This window comes from Peromyscus leucopus, chromosome 1 (assembly GCF_004664715.2).
Source record: "Peromyscus leucopus breed LL Stock chromosome 1, UCI_PerLeu_2.1, whole genome shotgun sequence".
NCBI lineage: Eukaryota > Metazoa > Chordata > Mammalia > Rodentia > Cricetidae > Peromyscus > Peromyscus leucopus.
Genome location: NC_051063.1, coordinates 24,551,801 through 24,578,390, shown reverse-complemented (window position 1 = coordinate 24,578,390; position 26,590 = coordinate 24,551,801). Strand labels below are relative to the sequence as shown.

General features: G+C 37.6%; 1 protein-coding gene across 1 annotated transcript in view; it reads left to right on the top strand.

The window, feature by feature from the left end:
- Prkg1 (protein kinase cGMP-dependent 1) overlaps nt 1-26,590 on the top strand; it is a 1,109,494-nt gene that overhangs the window by 1,060,189 nt on the left and 22,715 nt on the right. The window contains 2 exon segments of the mRNA XM_028895018.2: nt 21,803-21,942; nt 23,353-23,442. Coding sequence (XP_028750851.1) covers nt 21,803-21,942; nt 23,353-23,442 — 230 coding nt within the window.

Here is a 26,590-nt window from a genome sequence, read left to right as displayed (position 1 = left end):
CTACACAGAGAAACCCTGTCTCGAAAAACCAAAAAAATAAAATAAAATAAGATAAAATTATTTTTAAAAAGAACAGAAGAAAACCCAAAGCCTAAAGAATTCATCTAGATTAGAAATGTAGCTAGTTTGCAAAATGTTTATATAATATTTGTGAATCCTTGATAGACAGGCATTAGGGTCGATGAATCCACTGGGATCAGAGACACATGTCCTTAAACTCAGAAGTCATTTTGTGTGATTTTTCACATCCCAACAATGTATTAGCGAATGTATAAAATATCTAAAATGCATAGATTTTTAACACATGGAAACAAGTTCTGAGCATATTAATACAAAGTATGTAACATTTACTACTTGAACCAATTAATTGTTATTTACCAACAATAATTATCAGGCAAAGGATATTAAAAAACAACACTATAGGTTGCATGTAGTATCCTAAACATTCCCCAAGTATGAGATCATAAACTCTCCAATGAGATTTGAAGAGTTCAGAAATTTGAAATTTTGAGCTCCATGTCCCACCTCAAAGAGGTAAAAATTTTATAATTGTTACTTCTTGATACATAGATCATGCCTGTGGCATTTTGCATGAGGATACTTCCAACCTGTTAATCTTAACATTTCCCAACTTCTTGTTTGTCAGTATAGGTAAATTTAGGTGCAAGAGTATTTCTGTCAGGCGAATTTCTAAATAACTTACTTTTTTTGTGGAGATGAGAACATCATAAGAAACTTAAAGTGTATTCAGTGTCCAGCCTGCTTTCTGTGATCTGCCATTGACCATATTTCTATCTGTGTTCTTAACTGATGAGCTTTGTGATGTGTTCGGTATGATGTGTTTACTATATGTCTTCTAGAAAACCAATTCTTTTTGTAATGTCACATGTGTATACATTCAGTCTTTCAGACTACTCTATAAGGTAATTTAATAATACCTTCATGTATCTTAATGTGCAAGGTGTAATTGAAAAATAATGAAGTTGGTTTTAAAAGTCCTAAGTGGAAATGTGTCCCGTTGCTTTATAGTAACACCCATAATCTCCTTCTATTTTCATCAGAGGCACATGATTCAGAGATTTTCCCACGAATCAGACAAACAAGTTTGTAACCTGGCAACACTAGTTGTTGTTGCACTAAATATTAATTTATTCTGCAATCCTAACATTTCCTGTACCCATAAGCTATCCTTAGCTAAAATATAAAAACAAAATATAAGGGGGACATAAAGCTTTCTTTTCTTGAATTGTATTTTTTTCTACGTCATTTATGGGAGATTTAAAATTTAATTAGAAAAATTGCTTCCGGCTTTGGGAACTCACAGTTTGCTTCAAAGAGAGAATAAGATTTAGTCATAAGCAAAGTAGGATCAGCACAGGTTGTGTGGAAGAGGAAGACTGATATCCAGGTAAAGCAGAGTGGATGTAGCACTATTGTAAATACTTATGAAACCAAAGCACAAGAACACAGGCTTCCTCATAAAGTTGCACTCCTTGCTAAAATGATCAACCTTTCATTTGAAACCTGCTTTATAATCTTCAAATCCATGTCCAGTTTATTTTTTAACTTAAAAAATTATTTTTTTTTTTTTAAATATTTTTTAAATTTTTTTTATTCATTTTACTACCAACCACAATCCCCCTCTCATCACTCCTCCCATCCCCCACCTCCTCCCCTCCCCCCATCCCTCATCCCCTCCTCCAACAGGGTAAGTTCTCCAATGAGGGGAACAGCTAAGCCTGGCACATTCAGTTGAGGCTGGACCAAGCCCCTCCCCCTGCATCAAGGGTGAGCCATGTCCAGTTTATAATTCTCCCCTTATAGCTGCTCTGAGAGGAGAGCACAAGGTGTAGTTCATATCTCACAGGAAAAAAACGTCAAGATGATTCATTGGAAGCGGCAAAAGTCCATACAGTGAGAACTGTTGCTTATTGCCCCAAACGACAGACTTTTTTTTTTTTTTTTTTTTTAAACTTAGAAGCTTTTCTGTCATTCTGGCTTCAACACATGTTTAGATTCTTTCTACTACTACTGTGAAACAAAAGAAGTATATGTGTTCCTGTCTTAGTTTCTTTTCCAGTTGCTGTGATAGATTACCCCGACCAAAGCAATTTAGGGGAGAAAAGATTTATCTGGCTCACAATCCCAAGTCACAGCCCATCATTGCAGGGAAACCAAGGCAGCAGGAACAGGCAGCTTTTGCGCTATAGCCACAGTCAAAAGCAGCAAGCAGAGAGTTAATGCATGCATGCTGTTTTTCAGTTTTCTCCACTATTACTCAGTGCACAAGTTCCTGCCTAAAAATGGTGCCACCCACGGTGGGTAGGTGGGTAGGTCTTCTCACCTCAATTAATATAATCAAAACAATCCCCGGAGGCCAATCTGTTCTAAAGAGTCCCTCATTGAGACTTCTTTCCCAGGTGGCTCTAGATGTGTCAAGTTGACAATTAAAACTATCACAGATCATTAACTTAAAAATAAATTGTTCTAGGGCCAGTAATATGGTTAGCAGGAAAAAAATATGTGTGGAAGTCTAAAGCCTGAGTTTGAGTCCCACCTAAATGTAGAAGGAAAGAACTGTCTCCATGAAATTGTCCTCTTACCTCCACAAGCACATCATGGCCCCACATACATGGCATGTGTGTGCCCCACAACATACACACACACACACACACACACACACATACACACAACACACACCCACAGTGCACATGCATACATACACATACACAGAGAGAGATGGGGAAGAGAAGAGAGAGAGAGAGAGAGAGAGAGAGAGAGAGAGAGAGAGAGAGAGAGAGAGATATTTTTTCCAGTTTTTTCAAGAACCTGAACTAAAGTTAATATAGACTGGCTGTGATGATGATTATTTCTGCTATGTATATTGTTTTGGCAGGCTTTCAGATTCCCCTTTTCTCTAAATATTTTGCCATTCATGTTTTGGTGGCAAAAAAAAAATGGCTGTAGAGGAAATATAATCAGATAACTTAACATGGTAAAAATCTGGATTTAGATGTTGGGAATTCCTACTTAACTCTCCTGAGCCTGTTTCCTTTTCTGTTAAATTAAGATAATAATAGAATGTGTCCTTCATAAGGTTATAACAATTAAAAGAATTACAGTCACCACAATAGCATAATATATTATCTTTGGTATTTTGCATTGTATATTTGATATTATGTATTTCAATGTTATTATTTTTCCTGTAATAAGTGTCACTTATTACACTCAGAGTAGCCATCTTCATTTATCATTCCAGCTGTGTTAATATAGAGAATTATAATAGAATGATTTTTCTTTTCTTCTCCCCATTGCTAAGCTACATTTCTTCTCTCAGAGGAAAACCCTGAGATCTTCAAGTGACCTTCAGTGATAGACACGATTAACTTCCCCTGAACCACTAAAGCTTTTTATTTTCTAATCTACCATGAGAAATGACAGGGAGCAGTTCCTAATCTTCCCTGTGCCGACCTGTGGGCACCTGGAGTAGCCTCCTCTTATTTATCCGTTTCTCTTCTAAACTGCAAAGCCAAACTCTCCATAAGGAGTCGTTTTCGGTGCAGAGCCCTGGATCCCAGCCATTTGCTTCCTACCCTTTTTTGACTATTATATTCTAAATGGGCAGATGAGAACCAGACTCTTGCCACAGGGTGCGCTTGGGGTACCTCTCATTGTTTTTTGAAATCCTAAAGTTAGGTTCCCTGAGTGGCAATAACCATCTTACTCCCAGAGGCCACACGTGTGTAGCAGAGTTCCTGTGTTCTCCAAAATGGCACCCAGGACACCAGCTCAGCAGTTTTGCAACATCCTTGGTATGCACCTCACAGGCAAGCAGCCATGGGGGGCCGTGTAAAGCAACTGGTAACAAAGTAGACTGAGATGATTAAGCAATAAATGAAGTGATAAGCCCGGGGCAGAGCCATCAAGGTTTTGTTTCATCACTCTGAAAGAAGAGGAGCTTAGCTCCAAAGGGACAGCCTCTGAGAAGATAAAAACATTTTAAGAGCTCCTGTTGCCAACCCACACAGCAACGAAATGGACTAGCCATGGAATTGTCAGGTAGCCTACAAGTTTACCTTATTTTGACACAGCCTTTGTCAGGCTGTACTCTCCCTTGCATAATATCCACTGTGGAATTATCTCTTTGCTTTCTGTCTAAGAAAAATTATAAAAGATAATTGTGGTTCGTAGTGTTGATTCCTAAGGGGGAGAAAGGCATTTAGCGAAATGATGAAAGTTTACTCCAAAAGACACTAACGGAGCATAACTGAGAGGCTGTTATGGGGCAGAACAAAGATACTGTTGACTCATTTCTTTTTCTTTCATTCTACTACATCACTTTATTGTAATAAATTCACAAATGAGCCGGGCGGCGGTGGCACATGCCTTTAATCCCAGCACTCGGGAGGCAGAGGCAGGCGGATCTCTGTGAGTTCGAGGCCAGCCTGGTCTACAGAACGAGCTCCAAGAAAGGCACAAAGCCACACAGAGAAAAAAAAGTCACAAATGAAAGCATCCCACAGCTAGACTAAGGTAGCCACTCAACAAATACATGGCCAGTTCCAACCTCTATACATTGCAGTGAACTTTTCTATATAGTTAGAAAGGCCAGTCTGAAGCTATGGATCTTCATTTGCGTTTTATACTTTTGCTGTCATTTAAATTTTTCTAGTTCATCCACTACAAAAAAGAAAAATTCCATGATAGAGTTGAAACTAGAACTACTTTGAGGTACCACTTCAACCCAGTCAAAATGAGTAGCAAATATTGGGATGGATGTGGGGGTGAGGGAGGAACCCTCATCCACTGCCAGTTAGAGTGAAACAAATATAGCCATCAAACAACTAAAAATAGAACTACCATGTGGCCCAGCTACTCACTCCTGGGCAAATGCCCAGAGAACTCCACATCCCGCTCTAACGATATTCACACATTCATGTTTAATTGCTGCTCTATTTTACAGTACCTCAAAAATGGAACCAGCATGCCCATCGACTGATGAATAGATAATGCAAATGATTTGTACATACAAAATGGAATATTATTCAGATGTAGAGAAAATTAAATCATGAAATGTGTAGGAAAATGGATAGACAGAATGTATACTATTCAGTGAGGTCACCCAAACCCAGAAAGATAAAATTCGTATATTCTTTCTCATATATGGACCCAGTTTGAAATGTGTACATATTCATATGTAAACTGCTATTAAGTGTGGGTGCAGTTTAACATTTAGAAAGGAGGCCAAGAAGGGCTAATATTAGTTGATGCAGATGGACAGACTGTTGGCAAAAGGACATATGACTCATGAAAGAAGACACTGGTATCAACAAAATTAGTTTCTTTGCTGAAATTATGGGCAGTAAAATCTAGCTGTATTTTGATGAGGGAGTTAATTCATCTCGTTCATATAGACTGTCTATTCAATTGTGCATCAACAGCTGTGATACAACCCAGACTACATGAAGGAGAGCAAATAGAACTAATATCATACACACCTTTTGAATTTATAGGAATCTTATATACTGTCTATGCATTGAAGTATATATTCTTCTTGAAAATTATTTAAAATTATTATCTTAAAATAGCAACTATTTTTCCCTCCAAACTTAGATGTGATCCTAGGAAAAGCAGTCTAAATATAGAAAGCACTGGATACATTTCCCTGTGGCTTAAAGCAGTTCATCTCAAAGTTAACCTTTAGGTCATACGCACTTTTTGTTTCCCACATCAAAAATTTACTTTTTTTCCTAGTGAATGAATGTATGGGCTTAACACATTCAACATTAGTTAATTTTCCCCCACCACCAAAAAATACCCAAACAGTCTATATTGAATATATCAATATCAGACATGATTCTAGTGGTTGAAGAATTTTTTGCCTCCTGAGTGGATAAGAGTAACTAGTTTGTGGTCAGCCTGGGTAAATGAGACCTTTTCTGAGAACAATTAAAAGGCTAACAGCATGTGAATTCAAGCATGGCTCTACAATTCTGTCCCTTACACAGTGACTAACAGATTGTTTAGGTGGCGTTGCTACTAGAAACAAGCATCACGTCTCTTCTGACTCAATTCACTTCATGCCCAGATGTAGTACTCATCCATGAAAGTTTTACTTAAACACATTCAGAAGAGGATCCTATCCATAAGCAGGAAAATGGTCCCTCTGTGTATGTTGATAAAGCAGTAAATAGCCACAGCCTTTAGCTAAAAGGGAAATAGATTTTTATGATAAGGTTTACTTCAACATAATGAATAGGTTTAATCTTACTTTCTAGAAAAGTATGAAACCTACAATGCTGTATGAATTTAGGTGGATTTATCAATCATACATAATTTCTACATAGACATTTAATTTGTCAATTTATAATATCTTCTTCACATTAGCACCCCCCATAGGCAATAACAAATATAGCTTATTGATCTGAAGACAGCATAAAGTCAGGAGCTTTTGTGAGCCAAATGACTGTTCTTTTTTAAAATTTGTATTGGCATATAACCATTGTACATAGTATTGGTTTTCACAAAGACAGTTTCTTTTGAAGGTAGCCTATACATTGGCAAATTCATACTCCTTCCCTCCTTCTGTTTAGGACTTCTCCCTTTTCCCCAGTCTTTATTTTCCCATCTTTCTTCTGATTTTACAACACATACACTCACACTAACATGTGATTTTATGTATGTTTAAAGAATTCGAAAGCCCACAATAGCAAAAACAGGTGTTATTTGTCTTTCTCTGTCTTTTTTATTTCACTAGACGTTATTTCCAGTTATATTCATTTTACAGAAGATGGCATAATTTTATTCTTCTTTATGGCTTAGCAAGCTCCATTGGATATATGCATGGATTTTCTTTTTTTGCATTCACCTGTTGACAGATTCTAAAGTCTGATTCCATAATTTGGTCACTATTAATAGTACTACAGTAATGGATGCATAGTTGTCTCCATGTTCTCTTAACTTAGAGACCTCAGGATGTATGAACAAAAGTGGTATAGCTGTGTCATATGAAAGTACTGCTTTTAGTTTGCTGTGGAACCTCCCTTATGATTTCCATGGTGGTTGCATTCTCACTAACAGAATTTGATGTTTTGAAAAGTTCTTACCTATGCCTATATAGTAAAGTATTTTCCTTTAACAGTATTAGAGTTTGGGGGATTACAGTAAGGGCTTTAATCCATTTTTAATTGATTTTAATGTGTGGTAAGAGTAAGTGGTCTGGCTTCATTCTCCAGAAGATGGCTATCCTGTGTTCCCAGCACCATTTGGAGGCTACCTCTTCTCCAAAGTGTATTTCTGGCTAGAGTTGCACTGTTTTACTTCTGGGCACTGTTCTATTCTGTTGATCTTTTATCTGCTTTTAATACCAGTACCATGCTGGTTTTGTTACTACGGCTCTGTAGTATCACTTAAGTCAGGTAAGACGATACCTCCAGGGTTGTTTTTGCCTGGGATTGTTTTGGCTATCTATGATATTCTCTGCTTCCAAATGAATTTTAGGATTGTGTTTTCCAGTTTTGTGAAGAATGTCATTGGAGTTTTTACTGCAATTTCATTAAATCTGCAGATCACTGTTACAAATTTGACCATTTTTAACATATTAACTGTGTTGATCAACAAACATAAGTGGTCTTTCCATCCAGTATCTGCCTCTATGTTTTTAGAGGTTTTTTTAGTTAATAGAATTACATCACTGGCCCTCTTCCCTTTCCTTCCTCCAGCACCTCCCAAGTACCTTCCCTCCAATCCCTCCCATCACCACTCACTCTCAAATTGATAGCCTGTTTTTCTTTTATTATTATTACGTATATACATATCTATATGTGTGTACGTATTCACAAATACATAAATACAATGTACTAAATACATGTTGTTTGTATGTATATGGCTTCAGAGCTGAGTGTTTTGTAGTGTGTAACCAATAATGGAGGAACTCCCTGGGAGTTGCCTATAGTTCTTTGTCTAGGAGTTCAATGCCATGAAATTTTCTCCCTTCCACCTTAGCACGCCCATTGATATTGCCATTGCTCCAGTCCCATTTAGTCACTATTTCTAGGAGCGACTGTTTCACAGCTGACTTCCTGGTATTTTGGCTCTTACAATCTTTATAGCCCTATCTTCAGCAATGTTTCCCAAGCCATAGATTCAGGAACTGTGATGTAGACCTATCTCTTGGGACTTGGCTACCCAATATCCATTAATTCTTCCTTGGCTAAGTTTTCTCTGGCCTATCTTTTTGAAAGCCCTGTGAATGGAATTATTTGTCTGGTGTCTTTCTCAACATGTTTATTGATACATAGGAAGGCTGCTGACTGGTGCACTAGTTCTGTATCTGCCTCTTTTCAGAAAGTGTTCATCGTTCTAGTGGGTCATTAGGGTCTCCTGTACAGGATTGTGTTATCTGTAATAAGGACCATTTGACTTCTTTTCCTATGTATATCTCACTTACATTTTCCATCCTTATTGCTCTATTTAAGTCTTCAATAATTGAACTGAGTGAGAGAAAGTGGACATTCTTGTCTTGTTCCTGATTTTAGTGAAATGCTATTACAGGGGTTTTATGCACTGCCTTCATTGTGTTAAGATATGTTCTTTCGCCAGGCCGTGGTGGCACATGCCTTGAATCCCAGTACTCAGTAGGCAGAGCCAGGCAGATCTCTGTGAGTTCGAGGCCAGCCTGGTCTACAGAGCAAGATCCAGGACAGGCACCAAAACTACACAGAGAAAACTTGTGTCAAAAAACAAAACAAAACAAAAGATATGTTCTTTCTATTCAATATTTAACTCAAGATTTTTGTTATAAAAGAACGTTTGCTTTTATCAAAGGTCTTTTCTGCATCTATTGTGATGCTCACATGGTTTCTGTGTTTGAGACTATTAATGTGTTGTTTTACAATTTTGGATTTACAATGTTGAACCATCCTTGTAAGCTAATGTAACACTTTTGGTTCTGGTTAGTGATCTTTTGATGTAAAGTTGAATTCAGTCCATAAGAATTTTGCTTCCATGTTTGACATGACAATTGCTCTATAATAAATATTCTCTCTGTCTCTGTCTCTCTCTCCTTCCTTCTCTCCATTCTCTCCCCAACCTCCTCTCTCTTTTTTCTCTTTCACCCCTCTTCCTGTCCTCTCCAAATATGCCTCTCTTTTTTCCCATCTTTCTCCCTTTCCCTCCCCCCTCTCTGTTTCTCTCTTGGTGGCCTCTTACCTGGTTTTGATAAGAGTATAATAGTGACTTTAAAAAATGAGTTTTACAATGTTCCTCCCTGTATGTTTTATATAGTAGTCTGTGCAGCACTGATGTCAGATTTTCTTAAGGTCTGGTGGAATTCAGTCATGAATCCATTTGGGTCTTTTTGTTTGTTTGTTTTTTGAAGTGGGGATACTCTTTATTATGGCTTCAATCTTACTGCTTGCTATAAATCTGTTTAATTTGTTCATGCCCTCATGGTTTATTTTGCGGAGGTCTTCATGCTTATTAGAACCTGATTTTCAAAGTATTCTCTAATAACACTCCATCTATAATTTCATTAATTTGGTTCTTTTCTCTCTTTCTTTGGTTTAGTTTGGATAAGGGTTTGTAAGTCTTATTTTACCTTTGCAAAGAATGAGCTCTTTGTATCATTAGTTCTTTGTATTGTTCTTAGTGTTTCCATTTAATCAATTTCTGCCGTGGTCATCATTCTTTCTTTCTGTCTCCTGATTTGGGGGTATCATGAAGGTGAACCATGAAATCCCTTGAGACGACTTGATTTTTTTAAGATAGGCCTTTATAACTGTAACTTCCCTCACAGCAGTTACATGTTCTGTTTTCAATTTCATTCACTTAGAAGAATGTTTTAGTTCTCCTGCTGATTTACTTCAATGAATCATTCATTCAATAGTGTGTTATACAGCGCTGTAAGTTTGTGTGCAGCTCTGTAGTTTCTCTTTGTGTGGATTTCCAGTTGTTTCCACTGCTACCAGATGTTTTTCAGTCTTTTATTTGTTATGATGGCACATTTTTCTTTCCGTATATCTGATGTTTCTCTCTGTGGCCTTCAATATTCTTTCTTAGTTCTGTATAGTTTAACTGTAATATGACATGAGAAGATTTTTTGGTGGGGGTCTTGTCTATTTGGTATTATAAATCCCTCCCACATCTCTTTCACTGGACTTAGAGAATTTCCTGCTGTGATGTTATTGAATATGTTTTCTAGTTCTTTAGCTTGTACTTCTTCTTCTATAAACATGGTTTATAAATATAAATAAATAATGTCATATAGATGTCTTCTGTCCCATTCATACTTTCTTATTAATGTATCTCTGTCATTTTCTGGATGTTATAATTTGTCCTCATTATATTCAAGCTTGTATATTTTCTTCCACTCCATTCCACTGATGAAGCATTCCATAGAGTTATTTGACTTATTTAACTTTTCATTTTCAATATTTGAATGTTTAAAATAACTCTTTTTATTGAATTCCAGTTTCATACTCTATATTGACTTCCTTTTTTTCATTGAACATTATGTGTTCTATTTGGATTCATTTAGGAATTTGAGTCCTACTTATTTTATTGAACTTATGAGTGTTGACTTGAATTATTTTGGTTTCTTCTAATTTCCTACCCAAAAAAATTGTAATTACTGTGGTATTAACAATTTTGGAAGAATCATGCTACATTGATTTTTTCCCATTTCTTCTATTTCTGCATTAGGACTTGTCTACCAAGATTTATGTCATTGCTTGATTTTTTAATCACCTGTATCATTTCCATGGAAGTATTTTTCAGTGTTCTAGTAAGACTTGCTTATAGGTCCTATTGCTTAGTAGGATTGGGTTTTCATTTGTCTGCAAGACTGTTCCTAGAACTCGGTTGTTACGCTCAGTGGTCTCAGGGAATGAGGCTTGGTTCTCAGTACCAGTCCAAGAATAAAATACTCTCTGCGGAAGCAGCCACAATCTATGGATAGACCTACCATGACAATATAATAATAAACTATTTTTAAAACAACACCTTTAAATCCAGTAGTCTTGGGGAAGATAAAGGAGCAAGGATGGTATGGTATGATGTGTTACTAATGGTAGAACAGGAATAAAATAAATAGAGAAAAGTCAGAAATTAGTACTGGTGTGATGGAGAAAATACAGAAGGGAGGGCAGCAAATAGAAGGGGAAATAACAAGACGCATGAAGGTAGCTCAGGCTAAGGGAGAACGAAAAGGAAGAAGCAAAGAAGTGAAATTGGACAACTTAAAACAGAAGCAGGGGGTCCTAAACTCCAGCCTGGAGAGGTCTGTTAAAAAGTAAGACAGGAAAGAGGAGGACAAATCAGCTCTACTGCATTGGCATTAGCGGTGAATAAGGAAAGTATAAACATGAAGAAAAGAAATATTTGTGTGGGAGCGCAGAGCTTGTTTGAAGTTCCTGCCCTGGTGCTAGTGCCAGCTGCATCTCTACGGTCCCTGAGGGGGCACACATGGTGGATGCCTGCCTTGGAGCAGCATGTCACTGTGCAGAGCACCTGTGCAAAGCCTGTGTCCACTTGGTCCACTCCAACCGTCATTCAGACTTCCACATACCTGAGCTCTGTAGGTTTCTCACTCAAAGTTGTCCCCCACCCCCCATCCAAGGTATTCTACCAGCCAAATAGCAGAGTATAGTTCTGTGACAAATGAGTGGGCAGCGCCGGAGGAACTTCACCTCTAGAATCACCACTGACCCAGCAGGGCTCTCTAACAGGGATCTCGCAGATCCTGTTGATTGTTGAGAAGAGCAGGTTTTCCTTACACCTCCTCTTTCTCTGTGATTTGTCATGAACAGCTTTTGTGCTCACCATTTTCTCTCCTCTTGTCCTCCTCCTCCTCTTCCTCTCTCTCTCCTCCCCACTCTTTCTCCTCTCCTCCCTCCTCCACCCCTGTCTTTCCCCTTCTCCCTTTCTCCCTTTAGCTCTATTTTCCCCTCCCCTCTCCCTCATTCTCTTTCAAAGTCTGTTACTGAAAGTATAGTCCCGATTTTCTGAGACTCGTCTTAAGCAAGGGTTCTGGCCCTCTGAAACTGTGTTTTCTCTCACCTGGATAAGCACCCCAGCTGGAAGTAATTCCTTTGGAATAGACCCTGGACCCTGTCTCCTTTTAATCTCTGTAAAGTTTCCTATTTACTTTGCTGTGATTATTTCTCCACCATCATCCACCTCTCGTAATACCTGCGATCCAACTATGCCAGTGTATTCCCTGGAGATTTAACAGTCAGTGCACGGGTGTCATCTGCCACTTAGATAGCTTTATGTTTAATTCTTAACTTCTGCCAGCTGCCTTGTAAATTCATTTTGAAAGTGAAGAGATCATTTCTGTATGAAAAGATTTCAAAGAAGTTAAAGCAATGTCCTACAACTTTAAATTTGACGTGCACATGCACAGAGCAGTTCATAGATTAAGCCAATACCAGTTAATACTTGTTGAATTGACTCAACTACACTTGAGTTCATTTGTATTTATATAAAATCATGTAAATACTTAATGAAACATGAAAGCAGCAGGAAGAGATTTTTCTATTTTTTTAAATGTCCAAAAGAGTAAATATGAGGCATTACATTGAAAAAAACAAGATCTGATTGGGGTCAGATCGATGGCTGAAAGCCGATTTGATTACAAGTTTTATAGTATATAATGATTAAAACTGCAAAAATGCACAGGCCTTGTGTTTCAGAAGTATGACTAGAATGCAAACCCTTTGCACACATAAGGAAGATAGTTGGATTTTACAATATGAGATTTTCTCTTTTCCATTTCAACTCATTTTCAACATTCAAAGACAGCAAGTGAAAGAAGCTGAACTGTCAGTATTTGATGCTCAGCTCCACCTAGATGAGATCCTAGGTTGTAAGTATACTTTGAGTATAAGAATGAGTTGAACACAATAGATGAGAAATGATCTAGAAGTAAAAGAAAAAAAAAAAAAAAAAAAAAAAAAAAAAAAAAAAAAAAGAATGAGTTGAACAATGTGAGAAATGGTTAAGAATTTGGTTTAAAACTGTGTAGAGAAGTTGTTGAAACTGACACACCTAGCATTTCTTTGTATTTGTGAGGTTATCTATAGAAATCAAAGTCTTTGGTAAGGAAGAGAAAACTTTATTGATTGATGAAGGAAAATAAGTCACTCAAAAGCAGTGAAAGTTGCTTTTAGCACATTTATTATAGAATATAAATGTTATATTTAATGAATGATAATTTATATTTTGCATATTTTAGCAAACAGCCTTACCTAAACATTATACTGACACAAAGAAAGTAATTGTGACAAAAAGAATATTGTCATTTTAATTGGATATAACTTCTTAAGGACAGTCAGCTTTTAAATACATTGAGATGGAAATAGAGAGTTTATAATGATCACTAATTGGGTTAATAGAATTAGCAGAAATGGTGAAGAAATCAGTGTTAATTTATATAATGGAAGCTTTCTGGGTGCTTCAGTCACGTTATTTTTTTTCATGGCTGTAGCAAATATGCCCTACCTGGGCATGAGGACATGGTGTTGCCAAGTCCAAACTGATTCAAATCATTGTCATAAAGTTTTTTCCCTTCCCTATGAAAGTAAAACTTCTTTAAATTTGCACACACTTTGCGAATGCTTACTATTTTTTTCATTCATGATAGAACTTTGGAAATGGACTTAAATGTAAATCATAATACTAAAATATATTTACAGATAGCCATTTTCATAACATGCCCATATATGTTAGAAATTCTGTTAGTAGTGACAAGTTTTATGCAGCACTTTTGAAATGTTGAGTGATTTTTTTCCTTGTATTTATCCTTCTCTCATACAGTACATCTCAACCGCAGTCTCCCCTCCCTCCACTCTTCCCAGTCCCCTACTACACCTCCCCTCTGCCCCAAATCCACTGTTCCTCCATTTCCCTTCATAAAAAGAGCAGACCTCCCAGGGATATCAACAGAGCACAACATAACAAGATGCAATAAGATGAGGCACAAACCCTCATATTGAGGCTGGCATATTTTATCTGATTCATTCTTACAGCCTCTGCAAGTTTGCCTTTATTCCCATTTCATAGTACAGAATAGAGACTATAAGAGGTCATATGGAATTGCAGGGAAATGTGCTTTTTATATTCATATAATATTTTTAAAATTGATGGAGTAGATCTGAGAAGAATTGGGAGGGAGGGATGGGAATAAAATCAACAAGATCAAAATGCCTTGTGTGAAATTATCTTCAAAAAATGAATAAAATTATTACATTAGAATAAGTAAAAAAAAATTAAAAGTGCTGACAACGAACTACTATTTGACTAGATCATTTATAATTATAATTAATTCACAATTATATATATTCTACTTAAACTCACTCATAATCCCTTTTCTAAATTACAAAAAGAAATATATTTTTGGGTTTCTCTGTGTAGCTTTGGCGCTGTCCTGGAACTCGCTCTGTAGACCACGCTGGCCTCAAACTCACAGAGATCCACCTGCTCTGCCTCCCAAGTGCTGGGATTAAAGGTGTGTGCCACCACTGCCCCAGCTAATGTCTTGATATATTATTGAAGGTAAAAGGATAGGCACCTAAGGCAGTGCCTTCCTATCACATAATTCTCTAAAATATAAGCTGAATGGATAGCTGTATCATAATCAAATCAAATAGAAATTATAGGTATGTAATTTTACTAATTTTTCCCCTTTTAAAAGTCTTAAACAGCACTATTAAGGGACAATGTGGATACCTCAACTTTTTCTCCTGTGCTCATGTAATTCAAAGAACATTTCTGTTTTTCAAAAAGAGCTCCACACCCCGCTTTCCATCCCCAGCTCTAGTCAGCCATGCATCTACTCTACCTTAAGTCTTAACTTTCCTGGTACACAGTTTCTTACACTACAACTCTGAATTACACTCAATGCTCTTGTTCTCTATGTATATGATTATAAATCCTATTGAATGACATAAATTCCAGGTTGTTCAACGTACAGTAATTCCTTCCCTCTTTCATTTAGGATAAGTTTCTAATGTCCCTGAATGCCACTGTAGCCATGTTCGGAACTCACCTACAGCATGATGCTTACATTGTTTCTTGAGTAGGTGCTCTGTGGCCAGTGTCTGATTGGCCTGGGAAGTGTTTACCAGGGGATATTGGACAATGGTGGTGAAAAAACCTGATGTTTGTATATTTATGGTCTGATGGTTTGTTTACTGGTATTCCCAGTTGTTGATGGTTTCTTAATGCATTTAGATCACGTCCATGCTTCTGTCTTGAGGACTAACTGGGAATGGTATGGAGTGGAACACTGTGGCAGTTGGCATATTTAATCTGCTGGGAGGGGCTAGTTTGCTCTCAGTATAGGTATTTGGGCTTGCTTTTCTTATTATTGTAGAAAAAGTTTATTACTATAAATTCATTAAGTCATCTCAATTTGTAATAAATGTGATTTACTTAAATCAGAATATTGCAAAAAATGTTCCTAGTTTATTTATAAATACACTTCCTCCCCGATTAAAGAAAGCCAATTAAAAAAAAAAAACTTCTATGTTCTACCATAAACTACATGTTACTTGTTTAAAATTTTGTGCTATTTTCTTAAAGAAAAAAAAATTTTTTTTCATTCCCGTGTTGGAGCCGTTACACTTAAGATGCCTGTGCCTCGACAGCCCTGTTTTAGTTTCTAGAAAGTTTTCATAAAATTCTTTGTCCTTTGGAAATTATTAAGTTATGACTGAATGTAGTTGAAACTAAGTCCTTTTTATTTGTAACTGAGTCAATACACACGCTGTGTGCTCACCGTCACCCCTTCCAATGACCTGCTCCTGTTCCCTTAAATTATACTGCTATTACTTCAGACATCAAAGCCTTTTTCTCTGTCTGAAGTCATTCATTGCCACAGTTCTTAGCTATTGTTTGTATGAAGTGGATTAGCTGTCCATATTTTCTTCAGGACTTAAACTTCCCAGGAACTTAAAGACTAGTCACTGTGGTTTAAGCATCAATGATCTTCAAGTTCTTTCTCAACTTCTTTACTTGTTGACTTTTACTTCTTAGTAGCACTGAGGCGGACTGGGGCAAGAATAGGAACAGCCACAAGTAACATTCAGTTTGTGGTATTATCAAGGCCACACACCCAGAGACACAGCTCTCTGCTGCCACCTCAGAGACTGAGACATTCCTTTATCTCTCAGGGTTCTGACCCAGTGATGTAGGACTAAATTATTGGCTTCAGCACAGAAAAGGATTCAAAGACTATCAAGTTATGAAGCACAGGGATTTAGCAACAATATCTCAATCTGGATGCTAAGTGTGCCGATTAAGAGCAAGGCTGATGGTCAGGGAAAGAACAAAGCATACCCAAGTGCGAGGATGGGCTTCTCAAAGGAGGTTTCTTCCCCATTGTCTCTCGAATGATCACACATAGGATACTGGTGGATTTTGTAGCTATCATCTTCAAAGGGTTACTAAGAAACCTAAGTCAGATCTCATAGTAGTTCCTATACACTGGATAGGATTACAGCTGATCTTGCATCATAAGGGTTTCAGGAGAAATTAAGATTTTTTTTTTTTTTAGTGTAAACAAAGGTTTAGGCTTGTTTGAGACTCCCAGAAAATGTCCAAGGAAAGAAATGAAGCCCTACTCAGGATCGTATACATTTAGGACTCAAGCTTGGCTTGTTGCTCTTTCAACATAAATTATATATGTGAAAGGAATGTTATTTCTATGTTGATAACTTTTACAGCAGACATTGTGCATTGTGTTGGAATTCTTGTTTCTCAGCTGGTGGGAGGCTGCGGTCAGATTCCAGGGTGAGGCATACCTCTCCTTCCACATGTGCTCAAGGTTTTCCTTGCCCTTCTATCCTGCTTCAGTGTGGCACTCGTCTGTAGGAGAGCATATGCTGAGTGCTTGGACCAAAAGAACCCATTAAACTAAGGTATACATAAAGACAGGCACAGTTAATAGTCACCAAATGGTAACTCTATTCCAGGCAGTCTTATATTATTTCCAAGGTTACCCTTTGTGAATTGCACCTATTACAGAGATGAGAAAAGAACAGAAAGAATTTGAAGATCTACCAGATCAGATTCCGAAACACAGTTGAGATTCAAGCAAAGGTGGTAAAATATCAGACTAGCCACCCTCAGCCAGTGCATACCTCCTCTCTCTGTCCAGGTTAGGTTAGTCACAAACCCGTGAACAGGCTTGGCCAACTGGGGCAGAGAGGAGGCTTAGGCAAAAGGAAGGACATATATAAATACATATTCCTTTCTTCATTTTGCCCACTTCTGTCTGAATGTAACACTAATTCTTTCTTGTAGTGAATTCGCTACTAGATAATAAAAATCATTACCATCATCAACATGAGCATCAGCATTTCAAATTTTCACAAGTGTACTCAATATAACTAATCAGCACAGAGGAAATGAAGGCAAAATTCTAACTTTGATTTAAAACTTTTGTGTACTAAATATAACCCATATTAAACATACTGCCTTAGGCTTACCAAATAGAAATTGCTAAACCTCATTTTGTAAGTTCAGACTGAAAAAATGAAATTATAGCAAATCCTTAAAGCAATGAATAGCATGCAATTGTTCAAAACTTGCATAAATTTACAGGGTACATGGTTGTACAATATATTATTTCTTACTGTATTTGTGGAATTCTAATAGGACCAAGATTACATTGAGTATATCATTCAATAATATCAAATAGCTATTATAATTAAAAAGGATCTTAAATTAGCTGGAAACTGAACCCGAGGAATGACAAATGTTAGGCAAGCATACTACCACTGAGGTATATTCCCAGCTCTTAGAAAATTTGTAGATAATTTCCACCACTAAGGTTTAATTTCTATTCCTCATAAAAGTAAAATACATGAATTCTGTAAATATTAAGCAACTCAAAAGTAAGAAAGTATTACTAAAATTATACATAGAAGAAAAATTATTATGAACATGTTAATGACCTTCAGATTGTCCTTTCATAAATCTGTTTTAGATATAGGTATTAGGCATATGCTCATGTGCAGATATACCATAGACTCATAAAATACATACTGCCCTATAACTAATACTATTTATCCATATATTTTAATTATTATTCTAGCATAAATTTTAGAGCTGTATTACATAGACATTGTATAATTTATTTTTCCCAAGTTCTTACTGACAGACATTGAGACTGTTTCTGATTTTTCCAATAGGAACAATGTTGACTTAAAGATCCATGAACGATCTTTGGAACATTGTAGGTTTGTCAGCGGGGTTCTGATGAACACATTAGTTAGGTGTTGTTCAGGGAATTAACCTGAGCAGGAGACTCTCTGTGTTGAGTTAGCTCACTCTGGTAGTTATTGGGAACTCTGACTTCCAAGGTTAAGACACCAGAATTCAGGGCTGAACAGATAGCTCAGCAGTTGAGTCGCACATAGCACATACCGCTCTTGCAGAGGACCTCAGTTCCAGTTCCTACCACTCACGTTAGTTGTGGCTTACAACCACCTGTAACTTCAGCTCCAAGGTATCAGACACCTTTGTCCTTTGCATGGCTTCCATGGGCACCCACACTCACACGCACAGGCCCAAACACACACATATTATTAAAAATAAAAGGTCTTCAAAGAAAAGATGCTGAAATTCAATACACCTCTCATGAAGTTGACCTCTCCATTTCCACTGACCACTTCCTACCCACTTTGGCTTCTTGTATGACTCAAGCAATCAGGTGTCCCAGACCCTAGATAACACACTAAATGACTAGGGGAATAACACAGGGTTTTTTTTCTTTTCTTTTTCACACATTTATTTATTTTTAGTTTGTGTGTATACATGTGTGTATGTGGAAGGGTCAACATGCCATTGCTCATGTCTAGAAATCAGAGGACAGTTTGCAGGAGTCAGTTCCCTTCTTCCACCATGTAGTTTCCAAGTACAGAACTCAAATGGTCAGGTTTGGCAGCAAGCGCCTTCACCTGATGGGCCATCTCACCACCTTATGCAACAAGGCTTTGATTAGTCCTATTTGATGGTCATAATCACCCACTTAGAATAGTGAAAATACAAGCCAGTAAATACATGGTTCAATTTTTCACATCGAGTCTAAATTTAGCCTATTCCACTAAACTCATATTTGTGAACATCCATCATTATACTTTCATTTTGTTTTATATCCAGCTGAAGGAAATCCATGCATACTTAGAGTAGCTTGGCTCCAAATATCCTAAATATGAACCCAGTTCTGCCAGTTGGTAGTTCAGTGAACTTAGACAACACGTGTGTGTGTGTGTGTGTGTGTGTGTGTGTGTGTGTGTGTGTGTGTGTACAGTTTGCCTTTGATTTTACCAGTTTACCTGATTAGTTATACTGAATCCACTTGTGACAAGTTTGCTTCTGTGAAAAGGAAGAATTTTCTAAAGCAACACTTGATTGTCCCTACTTGCTATAAACTACCATGCAGGACAGAAAGACTAGTGGAAAGACAATCAAGAATGCCAAGTCATTGATACCAGCTCCCTTAGAATCATGATGATTCTAAGGCAGTTGCTGCTATTGTCTTTGGCAAGAATTAGGGCTTGCAGCAATTAAGCAACTAGCCCAAGAGTCAAAGAGACCAAGAAGGGGCAGAATCAAAACAAGACCTGTGGTTCCAAATGCTGATCTCTTTTCCTACCCTGTGCAGAAGTGATGTCTAAAGAGAACAGTGTCTAACTTAGACATCTGAGCAGCATAGGATTCTCTTTGTTATCTGGGTAAGAGTACATTTTCCTTCCCTTTGGAATGCTCATTCCCTCCAGAGTTTTGTTATTCTCACAACAGCTCATTTGTCACTCTATATTCTTAGTCCGTCTACTTTCCTTTTAGAAGTGAGTTTCCACATTTGTATTTATTATGAACTACAACTGAATTAACATGTATCATACTAATCTATCATCTTAAGGAGTTTCACAGACAGACAAACTAGAGGGTCTTTGGCTGTTACAGACATTTTCACATTATTCTCTTTTTCCTTTTAACTCGTCATGTAGATTGACACCAAATGCCAACTCTACTGTCTGATGTGTCCTCTCATTTCCTCCTAACATATTAACTCCTCTCAGACTGAACTCAGTCTGAACATTGTGAGCACACAAGACGCTTAAGAATTTACTAACACCACCACCACTAACCCAACAAGTACTTTAATCTCAGTACTCAGGAGGCAGAGGCAGGCATATCTCTGTGAGTTCTATGCCATCCTGGTCTACAGATCGAGGTCCAGAACAACCAGGACTACACAGAGATATCCTATCTTGAAAAAACAAACAAATAAACAAATAAAACACCCTCAGTAACCTTGCAGATGAAACAGCAAATGATTGTAGAAGTAACCAGTTGTCTTATTAAATAAACACAGAACCAATGCAAAGAAGAAAGCCAAGAGGTCAGAGCTAAGAGCTAAAAACCTTACCCTTCCTCTCGTGGTGGTCCTACCTCTCCGAAAGAGACCTACTTCCTGTGTTTCTGTCTTTATAAAGACTTTCTGTTCTGCCTTCTCATTGATTGTAAACCCAACCACATGACCACCTCATCACTGCCTGTCTGTACAGACCTCCAGGTCTTCTATGGTTGGTATTGAGATTAAAGGCGTGTGTCTCCAATACTGGCTGTAGCCTTGAACACACAGAGATCTACCTAGCTCTTCCTACCAAGTGCTGGGATTAAAGGCATGCACCACCACCGCCCAGCTTTCCTATGGCTTGCTAATAGCTCTAACCCCCAGGGCAACTTTATTTATTAGCATACAAATAACATTTTAGTACAAATAAAAGATCACCATAAAGAATTCAAAACACAAGAAGGAACAAGCTATGCTTCAGCCAAGGTTTGCTATGTTATTTCTCCGAAGCTTTCTTTGGGTCTAAATAATGTTACTGGTGAGCAATGCCGTGGTGTTCCACTGCTAGAGAACACTCAGTGATAGCTCCCTTGACTACTGTTAACAGATTAGCTTCATCATGGCTCTTCCTTGACTTATGAGTCTCTTGGGTGACTCTCTTGTAAGCATAAACACATACCTACAGCCCATTTGAGATAAGATAGTGGAGGATCCCAACCTCCTGCGTAGGCACAGGGAGTCATGTGGGCTCCATGAGATACAAGCTCACTATATTGCTTTGGTCTACAGTGGATACAACTAAGGACTAAGATTTAAGCTCAAAGGAGATTAATGCCATCAAGCATGGTGGAGACAAAAAAAGTGGTTTTCAAAAATCTGAAAAAAACAATACCTTGTTATATATATATTTTTAACTGGAGGCAGGAAAATATTGGAAAGTAAAGTGGAAAATAAATAACAGTTATGACATATACATCTCCAATCCCAGCAGGGACCAGGGTGAATCACTATACTTAACTCTAGAAATGTTTGTGGATGAGGACGTTGAAGAGTATAAAGCCCTAGGTGATCATGTGATCATACTTTGCCATCAGCACATGAAAGAGAATTCAAGAGGAATTAGGTGTTTTTGATAAAGACTATGTATTATACTGACTCATTATATAAAGTAAAATGAAACATGAAATATATTTTTTCCAATTCATATGGGCACAAAATTAATTTGAGATATAGTTAGTTGACCCTCATATGACCCAGCACAGTAAGATTGGAGGATGGTGGTACATTATGTTTGTAAACTCAGTCCCTGTGTGACTTGGGTGGTAGTTGGGATTCATTTATATCCTATCTGCACCTCTTAATTTCAAGACAATGGTACAGTCTGGCATACAAAGTGTGTAGGTTCTTGCTCATATGTCCTTTCTGCCTGCTTTTAAGGTCCAGTTGAAAAGTGAAGAATCCAAAACATTTGCGATGAAGATTCTCAAGAAACGCCACATTGTGGACACGAGACAGCAGGAACACATCCGCTCGGAGAAGCAGATCATGCAGGGGGCTCATTCTGACTTCATTGTGAGGTAAAGGCACACCCCTAACAAATGGCAAATCAGCTGCCGCCCTTGCTTTCGCTCTGCTTACCCTTAAAGTATTTATTTTATGTTCACAAAGAAAACTTGAGAAAATTGTATTTGATTTTTGAAATATAAAAAAGCTTGATTCCACATTTATTTTTATAGAGGAACATATCCTCAGAGTCTCAAAAAAGGATATTTCTCCCAAAAGAGACGTCACCGGTTAGCCTTTCATTTTTGTCATGTCAAATTTCCTGAAGAATTTGTTTGTTTCTCTGTGTGGTGTGTGTGTGTGTGTGTGTGTGTGTGTGTGGTGGGTGTGTGGTGTGTGTGTGTGGTGTGTGTGTTCAGATATACACACGTACATGTGAGGGTGTGTGCAGGTGAATGCACATGTGTGGAAGCCAGAGACTGATGCCAGTGACTTCTTCAGCCACACTGCACCTTATTTTTGAGACACGGTCTCTCACTGAACCCGGAGCTCACTGATTCAACTGGGCTGGCTGTCCTGAGCTCCAGAGTTCTACCTGTCTCTAATCTCCCAGCACCGTGCTTATAGATGGGTACAACCGTGTCCAGCTTTCATGTGGGCGCTGGGGATCCAGACTCAGATCTTCATGTTTACCTGGCAGGTGTTTTGCCACCTGAGCTATCTCCTCAGCCCCAGGAGGTTTCTTTTATGAAATGGCAGCTAATCTGTCCACCTCAGTATTTTCATAGCACCAATAAGATGAGAATGAAGGTTTTTATATGCTGGAGAAACTTTTATGGTCAATTTACCAGTAATACTCACAGAAAGTTAAGATGTAAATTTAAGTGACTATTTACAAAGTATATTTATAAAATATAATATACTTGCTCTAGGCCATGCTTGAAACACGGGCCAAATAAGAATTGATAGAACCTCAAGACACTCTCATGTGTACATACCCATTAGGGCTAGGTCAAACCAGAAGCTTCTAATCCCATAGTCTGTAAGTATTATCCATGGGGACAATGAGTTCTTGTAGATGTGAGTGCCCTTCACTCTCTTCACAAAATACCAAGACTAACAATCAAAAATCAAAAAAATAAAATCAACACTGCCACCTGAGTGCTGGCTTTTATGAGAAGGACATTGCAAATTATCTCTTTCATCTATTTTGAAGTATTCAATACAATATTGTTAACCATGCAAATGGAACTAGACCTCATTTCTCCCTCCTCACTATAACTTTGTACTACAAATACATGGTACATGTGCTTAATATCTTGGCTTAACTATTAAGCAGTACATATATGTAATAAAACACCTTGTTATAGCCCATAATAATATGTGTGTGCATATCAATAAAATAATTCACCAAAATTTAAAATAAACAAATGTTTTAAAAGATATAATGTTCATACTTTTGTTTTCTTGTTTACTGTTTACAGGCTGTACAGGACATTTAAAGACAGCAAATACTTGTATATGTTGATGGAAGCTTGCCTAGGTGGAGAACTCTGGACTATTCTCAGGGATAGGTAGGAGATTTAAATCATTTCTGTCATGTTTTGGAAAACAGAGTGATCCATAAAGATCTACAAGAAGAATCTATCACTATCACATATAAAATTATATTTACATTTTACATATGCTTTTATTTCCAAATGTAAGCATCAGGCACAGCCAACAGTATATAGAATTTACTATAAAATATGTAAAACTCACCTTGTAAATAATGGTATAGGTTGACTCCACCTTAACAATGATCATTAGGAAAGTATGTCCACCCAGGCCTTAGCAAGATTTGATTTAGAATGAGCCGGCTCTACACCTCAGATTCTACACTGTGCGTTAACTCGGAGAGACTGAGAGCTGCATCGTGACTGCTCGGGGTTACCTGTCACTCTAATCACACCACTCGGTTTTCAGATGATGACCCTATCTTTATGGTACTGATAAATTTTTCCCAAATTCCTTTTTCTCTATCTTTCATAGCTCTCTGTTTTGACAACCAACACAAGTTCACTACCTTGTCTTTTAGAGATTGCTAATTTTGGGGGAGGGAATTGATTATTTGCACTTTTTTATGTAAACAATTTGATTTACCCTTCTGACTTTCCTCAGGAGGTAAAGTTTGTCTAGACAGTACACTTTTGTTTCTCTGAATTATGAAAAATTGTTTTCTTCGTTTTTCATGTCATCTACATTTTTTATTGTTTTAACGACAACTTTGTTTTCCTGCAAATGTTTTTTGGTCGTTTCCTATAAATGGCTGACCGATAAAAAGCAATTCTGTGCTTTTTCCCTGTGTTAGAGATCAAATCCAGAGTCTTGTGCCCGCTAAACAAGTTCTCTCCCACTGAGCTACATCCCCAAATGTTGGCTTTTTGCAGTAGGGTCTGGGATGTAGTCCAGGCTGCCTGGGACCTCTTGATCCCTATGCCTCTGCCTCCAGAGAGCTGGTGTGATAGGTTTGTGCTGCTGTCTTTGCACTTTCGTAAACTTATTATTATTTGTCCAACCTTACCTTCAGGTTCTTCTTCACTGGATAACCATCACCATCCCTGCTAAACTTAACTAGAGATAGCCCTGATGTCCCCGAGTGAATATTAGTCTGTTACTTTTTACATAGTCCAGGTCAAGTGGTTCTGTATAAACTCTTCACTTAGGTTCTTTTTCCTAAATCTACCCCTTCTGTGCCTTTGTGTCTTCAGATAGAGTATATGTTCAGGCCTTTGCTCCCAGGAGCCTTACTCACATGTATGTGTTAAAGAGACCACTTTCTGCTCTGATATATTTTAATATACTAGCGTTTTGTTTGATTTATTAATTATAGTTTTAAAAGAAGCATACAAAGAACTGCATGTTGTTGGCACAGGATGAGGTCAGTATCTACACTAAGCTACCATATCACAGCATATTACTGTATTGTGGTTAGTTAATAATTGAGTCGTAATTGTGTGAAAGCATGGTGACAGTGCCCTGCGTATACTTTGATAAATATTTGTGGTCCCACTCCTCAGAACTTGCTGACTACTCCAAAAAGTTAGTGTTTTGTCTGTGAATTAGCAACTGACATTCTTCCTGTGGCTCTACTACATTACTTTTCAATCTGCTAGTTTTTGTGAAACCCTTTCTCTCTTTTCTGTTCATTAAAACAGGAGACTTGTAAGTAGAATTAAACAGGGAGTATAATAAGCCTTAAGAGGAAAGATCAGCTATGCCCTCAGAGCTCTGTAAAATTTGTATTAAGTTCCTTTATTGGAACAATAATTACAATAACAGCACTAGAACGCAGCCTGCAAGCATCAGACACACCCATTCATCAATATTCAATTTTACTCTTGCATGGCAATATCACCTCATATTTTTTCTCACGCCTTTGAGATTACAGTTTGGTTGGTTACATGTGAGCTACACTGACTCAGCAGGGTAACAAAGGGTGACTGTGAAGAAGTTGATCCCTTGAGAGGAGTGAAGAGATAGACAATAACAGTGAAGGCTCGTTCCTCTGTCTCCAGGGTCTGTGTGATGACCCTCCCTTCCCCCTCCCCCAGGACATCCTTGAGTTCTGGGTACACAGTTGCTATGGACCCCAGGGAATGTGATATGGCATGATGATGCTTATTGTGGAGAAACAATGTCTGCTTAGTTCTCCCAGTGATTCCAAAATTCTGATTCTCCTATGAAACCGTTGCATGGAAAACCATTATTAATACATAGAGTTGGAATCATTTCCCCCACCCATCTTCCTTCTTCTGTGTACACATATAATCTTATTGTGTTTTCTACATAGATTTATTTTACCGTCTCAATAAAATGCTGAAAGCCAAGTTTGCTAGCTCATTTCTATAATCCCTACTACTCAGGAAGCTGGGAGGAAAATTCCAAAGTTCAAGGTCACTCTAGGCCAACAGTTCTCAACCTATGGATTACAACCCCTTTTGGGGGTCAAATGACCCTTTCACAGGGGTCACATATCAAATATCATGCATATCAGATACTTATATTAAATTCATAACAGTAGTAAAATTACAGTTATGAAGTAGCAACAGAAATAATTTTATGGTTTGGGGTCTAGACACTCTTAGTGAGACCTTGTCTCAAATAGCAAAGTAATAAAAAATAGCTTTGGATGTAGCTCAGTGGTAGAGGACTTGCATAGCATGTAAAGATTTCTGATTTCAAACCTTATGATGAAAAACAAAGAACAAAAAAAGCAAAAACCACCTAGATCTGTTTGTTTACTTTTCCTCTTGTGTCCAACGAAAGCCATGATAAGGAAAACACTACCCTAACAGTATACAAGAAGTGCGTATGAGACTATTGGAAAACAGGCTTGTATAACAATATTCTTTATTAAAACCACACTCATGCAACTTACACACATACACACACACAGAACTGAGAATTAAGTTGATGCTACATATAGGCAAGATGTGAGGTTTTTTATTTGTTTGTTCATTTTCTTTCTGCTGGATAACTTAAGTATCTCAGAAATCATGAATTTCAAATCACCACCTCAATTTCTCACCATACATCTTCCTGGATAGAGTTTATGATCCTGGCTATTTTGGGAGGGCGGTTATTTAATTTCTTCTGATAACTTCATAGACGGCACTGGTTAGAAGTGTTTTTAAGGAAATGATTCAGCCTAGCCATTCCATTTTACAGTTGGTCATACAC